The sequence below is a fragment of the Manihot esculenta genome, chromosome 11 (assembly GCF_001659605.2).
Source record: "Manihot esculenta cultivar AM560-2 chromosome 11, M.esculenta_v8, whole genome shotgun sequence".
Lineage (NCBI taxonomy): Eukaryota > Viridiplantae > Streptophyta > Magnoliopsida > Malpighiales > Euphorbiaceae > Manihot > Manihot esculenta.
Genome location: NC_035171.2, coordinates 10,925,995 through 10,932,827, shown reverse-complemented (window position 1 = coordinate 10,932,827; position 6,833 = coordinate 10,925,995). Strand labels below are relative to the sequence as shown.

The 6,833-nt window shown below is 28.7% G+C and overlaps 1 protein-coding gene across 2 annotated transcripts; it reads right to left on the bottom strand.

Annotated features, from left to right (window-relative positions):
- Nucleotides 1-2,808: 2,808 nt before the first annotated feature.
- On the bottom strand, nucleotides 2,809-4,385 carry LOC110625882 (chalcone synthase 3). 2 transcript variants are annotated; one of them, XM_021771571.2, is made up of 3 exons: nucleotides 4,111-4,385; nucleotides 3,046-3,988; nucleotides 2,809-2,937 (listed from the first exon to the last, which is right to left on the bottom strand). In XM_021771571.2, exons 1-3 carry the CDS (start codon nucleotides 4,289-4,291, stop codon nucleotides 2,919-2,921), a joined length of 1,143 nt encoding a protein of 380 aa, XP_021627263.1. In that variant the 5' UTR covers nucleotides 4,292-4,385; the 3' UTR covers nucleotides 2,809-2,918. The 2 variants fall into 2 exon arrangements, with proteins under 2 accessions (XP_021627263.1, XP_021627262.1); XM_021771570.2 differs by having other exon boundaries at nucleotides 2,809-3,988; nucleotides 4,111-4,383.
- Nucleotides 4,386-6,833: the final 2,448 nt, after the last annotated feature.

Below are 6,833 nucleotides of genomic sequence, written 5' to 3'. Positions count from 1 at the left end.
AAAAATAAATTCGAAAGTTATTTGAATCTACTTAGGGGTGAGCAGTATTCGGTTCAAATCGAAAAAATCGACCGAACCGAACTGATTTAAAATTTTGGTTTGGTTTTTTATATATTTCGGTTCGGTTCGGTTTTCAATTTCAAAAATTTTGGTTATTTCGGTTCGGTTCGGTTTTGATCAGAAAAAAACCGAAAAAACCAAACCGAACCGATTAGTAATAATAATATGTTTTTTCAATAATATATAGAAATTAAATCATATTAAAATTAAAATATTTTAATTAAATTTTAAAATATTAAAAATAAAGTGTAAAAAATAAAAAAATTATTAAAAATCGAAACTGATCAAACTGAACCGAACCGAATCAGACCGGTTCGGTTCGATTCGGTTTCTGACCAAAATCGGTTCGGTTCGGTTTTCATAAATACTCAAATTTTGATTTTCGGTTTATTCGGTTCGGTTCGGTTTTGAACCGAACCGACCGAATGCTCACCCCTAAATCTACTTAGTCGATTTTTACATTTTTAAAAATTTATTAAAATATTTTTATATTATTAGAAAGATAATGTTTTCCTTTTAATTAAAAATAGGTGAAAAATGAGACAGAGTTTTTAAATTTTAATTTTATCTTTAATAAACATCATTTTTCTTCAGTCATATCTAAATTTTTTTTGGTGGGATTCTGCCACATATCAATAACATTATCCAAAATCATTCTGAAAAAGATAATAATGAGAATAATAAACAGCAAATAAATAAAAACATCAGAAGTCACAGAGGCAGTAGCAGCAATCCTTAAAATCTTTACCGGAAACGTTGACAAAATCTTTCTAAATAGTTTAGCAACTCAATGGCATTGGTTGCTACAACATGCCATTTCACCTTAGACACGATTAATGCTACAGACCGTATCTCTGCTCGAAAGATGTTCAAGTATGGAGGAATTAAAGCAAATCCATGCCCATATGTTCAAAACCGGCCTTATCTTAGAGACTATCTCACAAAATCTTACCCTGTGCCCATATGGTGATTAGGGCTGTAAATGAGCCAAGCTATTCGTGAGCTACTCGAGACTCGACTCGATAAAAACTCGACCGAGTTCGGCTCGTTTTTTAAACGAGCCAAGCTCGAGCTCAATTTTGAGGCTCGTCACTTAAACGAGCTGAGCTTGAACTCCATAGTATTCGGCTCGTTAAGGCTCGCGAGCTGGCTCGTTTTTAGGCTCGCGAGCTGGCTCGTTGAGAAGGCTCGCGAGCTGGCTCTTTGAGAAGACTCGCGAGCAAGCTCATTAAATAGGCTCGTGAGTAATATTGTTTAAATAAATTGGTGAACCAATTCGTTAAATAAATTTATGAACAAGTTCATATATTATTAAAAAAATAAAAATAACTATAAAGTTATAAAATTTAAACTATTATAAATACTTGAAAATTATAGTATTGAAAATTATAAATAATTAAGATTAATTATTATAATTAATATTCTTTAAAATTAAATTATAAAAATCTTTTGTATATAATTATTATAATAAGATTCCATAAAATTAATGTATAATCACAAATAATTAATATTAATTATTATAATAAGTATTCTTTAAAATTATAGTACTACATGATAAATTGAGTTGTAAAAATTATATACATTTTAAAATTAAAGTATAATTATAAAAATTTTTTTGTATATAATTAAGCATACAATATAAAAGATGATAATAATTATCAAAGTATATTAATAATAATTAATTAAGGTTATATGGATGTTGAAGTTGAAATTCAAGTTAACTAATTGAACAAGCATGAAGATGATTATGAAGATAATTAAATTATATTAGCTTGTTTCAACTGTTGGAAGTTGGAATCAATTTTATTCGTTTGATAGTAAACTTTGTGTGTAATCTAATTTTATTATGTTGTTGAATTTATATTTATTTGTGTTATTTTAGTTATAAATTGTGTTACATAAATTTTTTTTTATGTATACTCTCTTTTTTTATATTATTTAAATTAATGATAATTAAAAACTAATTAAAGTGTAATTATTAATTCGAGTTCGAGCCTGAACTTGAGCTCAAACCAAACTTTTTAATTTTGAGCTCGGTCTCGAGTTTTTTTAACGAGTTTCTTAATCGAGCTTTCCGAGTTCGAGCTCGAGTTTTATTAACGAGCTTCTTAATCGACCTTTTCGAGCTCGAGCTCGAATTAGGCTCGTTATTAAATCGAACGAGTCTTTCACGAGTCGAGCTCGAATCGAGCTCGATTATAATATTTAATTCTCGAGTCGAGCTCGAATCAAATATTAGAGCTCGAGTCAAGCTCGAGCTCGAGCTTCCAAACTTTTTTAATAAACGAGCTTGAGCTTTATAAAGCTCGGCTCGGCTCGGCTCGATTACACTCCTAATGGTGTTTGATAGAATCAGCAGACTCAACACTTCATGTGGAACAAGATGATCTGAGGATATGCTGACAGCATTAAACCTTGCATTGATGCTGTATCATCAAAAGCTCGAGCTCGAGTCAAGCTCGAGCTCGAGCTCGAGCTTCCAAACTTTTTTAATAAACGAGCTTGAGCTTTATAAAGCTCGGCTCGGCTCGGCTCGATTACACTCCTAATGGTGTTTGATAGAATCAGCAGACTCAACACTTCATGTGGAACAAGATGATCTGAGGATATGCTGACAGCATTAAACCTTGCATTGATGCTGTATCATCAAATGCTCTGTGATTCAGTTCCACACAATGCTTACACATTTCCCTTACTGCTAAAATTTTTGCCCGTTCCTGTCTGTCAGCCATCGAGAAGACTCAACAAATTCATGCCCACATCATAAAGTTGGGTTTTGGTTCAAATATTTATGCTTCAAATTCCATTCTTCATGCATATGCCACATCTGAAAATAAACTAGACTCTTCACACAGACCTTACAATAACTTAAATATGGAAATAAAATCTGACTCTTATTCTTATTCCCATCTCTGGTGAATAATTTATTTCTTTGCTCCAGTTGGGACGCTATGTAGCACAATCGTCTCCACCGTTAGACCAGGGCCAAACCCAAACAACACACCCCACTCCACTCCTTCTCCGGTGGTGACCTTGCCTTCCTCAAAAGACTTTTTTCTCATCTCGTCCAGAATAAATAACACACAAGCACTTGTTAGGTTTCCATACTCGCTTAAAACATGCCTTGACGCCCTCATTTTTTCAGGTTTCAAATCCAATTTCTTTTCAATTTGGTCGAGAATTGCTGCACCACCTGGGTGAACTATCCAGAATATGGAGTTCCAATCACTGATACCTATTGGATTAAATGATTCCGCTAGGGGTTTTTCTATATTTTTTGAAATCAACTCTGGAACTTCTTTTAGCAAGTGAAAGGTGAGACCCACTTCACGTACGTGTAACTTAAGGGCAGCATCAGAGTTAGGAATGATAGTTTGTGCACTTGAGACGAGTTGAAATAGTGGGTGCTCGATAGTGTCATCAGGATCAGATCCAACAATTAAAGCTCCAGCTCCATCCCCGAAAAGAGCTTGACACACTAAAGAATCCAAGTGGGTATCAGAAGGACCACGAAAAATCATAGTTGTGATCTCAGAGCACACAACAAGAACTCGAGCACCCTTATTATTCTCAGCCAAGTCCTTAGCCAGACGGAGAACCGTCCCGCCGGCAAAGCAGCCTTGCTGATATAACATATATCGCTTGACAGAGAGATGAAGACCGAGCAGCTTAGTGAGCTGGTAGTCACAACCAGGCATGTCAACACCAGCAGTTGTGCAAAAAATAAGGTGGGTGATCTTGGACTTGGGTTGGCCCCATTCTTCGATAGCCTTAATTGCCGCTTCCTTCCCCAGCTTTGGAACCTCGACCACTGCAATGTCTTGACGAGCATCAAGGGATGGTTCCCAATATGCACACATATTGGAATTCTCTTTCAAGATTTCTTCATTTAAATGCATGTAACGTTTTTTAATCATAGATTTGTCACCTGTTAACAAAAATAAGACAACAGTAATGAGGAATAGTTAGCTTGAGCTATATAAACAAGCTATATCTAAATTTGTATATTAATCTTTTTAATTAATTTTAAACAAATTTCAATATACGTACAGATTCGCTTGAACTTTTCTTTCAAGTTGGTCATGTGCTCGCTTCTAGTGACCCTAAAGTAAAAATCAGGGTAATCAGCCTGGATGAAATAGTTAGAGGGAGTGGCAGTGCCAATGGCGAGGATGGTGGCCGGACCTTGAGCTCTTTGAGCCATTCTGATCTCCTCCACTGATGCAGCCATTGATATTTTCAACAACAAAGAATTAAATGACGAGACCAGATCCAAGAAAGAGGTGGAGGCTCAACAAGCTCAAGGACAGTGGAGAAAGGGGAGGCTCAATGGGGGGCATATATAGGAAAGGTGGCAGCTTAGAGTGTGGGTTAGCTTAGCTGACTTTTTGTACTGGTAGATGTTGGCATGTGGATGTGGTTCCACGTACATTTAAGTTTTCTAAATTTAGAGTAACACGTCATGTTTTACAATTTCCTTTTTTATAAAAGTATAATTTTTTTATTAAATTTTTATAAAAACACTAAATTTTTAATATATAAATTTTAGAAAAAATTATTTTTTAATCCCTAAAATATAGTGTAATTAACGGATTCGTCAATCTATTTTTAAAACCCAATATCTCATCTCTAAGATTTAATTCTATCAAAATTAAAGATTCCTCCGTAAAAAATATATAGAAAAAACGACTGAACTATCATTTCTAAAACTCAACACTTTAGTTCTTAAAATTTAATTTCTACACATTTATAGATCCTTCCCTCAAATAATTGAAGGAAAAACTATATTTTCGTCCCTAAGATATTATATAATTAACATATTTGTCTCTCTATTTTTTAAATTCAACACTTTAGTTCTTAAAGTTTAATTTCGTCAAAATTTAAGAAAGAAAATCTCAAACTCAATCTCTATAAATAAATAAAAATTTTAATAAATTTAAAATTTAAATTCAGCAAAAATAATAAAAATCAAAATATATAAAATTTAAATTATGAAAAATAAAAAGTTAAAATTCAATAAAAATTGTTTTTGTGATACCATGCGCTGTGAATCATTGTTCGCCATTTAAAAAATTTATTAAAATATCTCTGACATTTTAAAAAGTCTATTAGTTAGTTTTTCCATTAATTTTGATCGTTAAGTATTATAAAAAAAATCTAAAATATCCGTGATATGGATGAACTAATTGATAAATTTTTTAATAATTTGAGATACCAACTAATAATTTTTTCTTAATTATAGAAAATAAATAATAAAATATTTAGTGATAAAATTAATAAAAAAAATTAACTAATAGACTTTTTAAAATTAAGAAACTAAATAGCGAGTTTTTAATTTTTTTATTTTATTATTGATAAGAATATTTTTAAAATTATATTTATTATCTTTCCTTTCCTTTGACTAAGTGAAAATTATTTACTCAAAATAAATTTTTAATGAAAAAATCTTTGATTCTGGCGGAATTAAATTTTCAAAATAAAAGTGTTGGATTCTAAAAATAAAATGACAAATCTATTAGTTATGTTATATTTTAGAATTAAAAAATATATATTTTTTAAAAATTTTATTATTATTTTTATTTGTTAATACGGCAAGCAAATTAAGGTATTTTTTTAAAAAATATTTTTCATATAGAAATTTTTTACCAAGAATGGAATCTTAATAAACTAATAATTCTAAATAGATATTATGAGGATAAAGTATATAGATATAATTTTTAATATTTTTTAGATAAAATAACAATAAGTATAATATTATCATAAAAGAATTAAAATTTACTATTTTAAAGTAAAGCTTATCGAAAAAACATGAAAAAAAAATGTAAAAATTATTGTAAAAAAGATGAAAATTCATTATTATTATTCTTATTATTATATGAAAGTAATTTGATATTTCATAGTATGATATTAAAAAAATTAAAATTCATTCTAAAATTATTTTAAAAAGATGGTAATAATTTACCCAAATTTAATTATTAAATAGTTAAATAATTACAAACAATTAAAATGACTGTAACAAAAAAAGTAATAGAAAAATTATATATATATATATACACTTTATTAGAATTAAAATTATAAATGAAAATTCAAAAAATAAATAATTAATAAAACTAAATCAGTAGAATAATCTACCGTATAGTTTTTAAAATTTAACAAAATCTACTATTTAATCTTTATTTTTTAAAATAGTAAACAAATTAATCATTGAGTTTTATATTTTTATTAATAAAAGTATAGTCTTTTCATTGAATTTAATGTTTCAATTGTTAATTGAACAAATCAAAACAAATTTAAAAAAATATTATAAATATTAAAATTATAAAGATTAAATTATTATAAATAATTAAAATTAAAATTAAAATTTTAAATTATTATAAAAAATAAAATTTAAAAAATTAAATTATTATAATTTAATATTAAATTTTAATAAAACAAATATTTTCTTACATGATAAAACTTTAAAAATTAAATTATTTTTCAATTAATGATAGAGATTAAATCATGAAATTTTGTTAAATTTCATTTGCAAACTATAGTATAAATTAATCTGACCCACAGCATTCAATGATTTTGAAAGGGAAAAAAAATTTTCAAGTAAGGACAAATTTCTAATACAGGGTGCCATAAGATTAAATAATTTATTATTATTATTGTTATTATATACTGTGTGATGTGACACAATAACCGTTTAATCCTTTAAATTAAATTATAAATCTTACAATAGAATCAAATAGAAAATGTGTAATACACTTTTCTACCCGTTATAAAAAAAT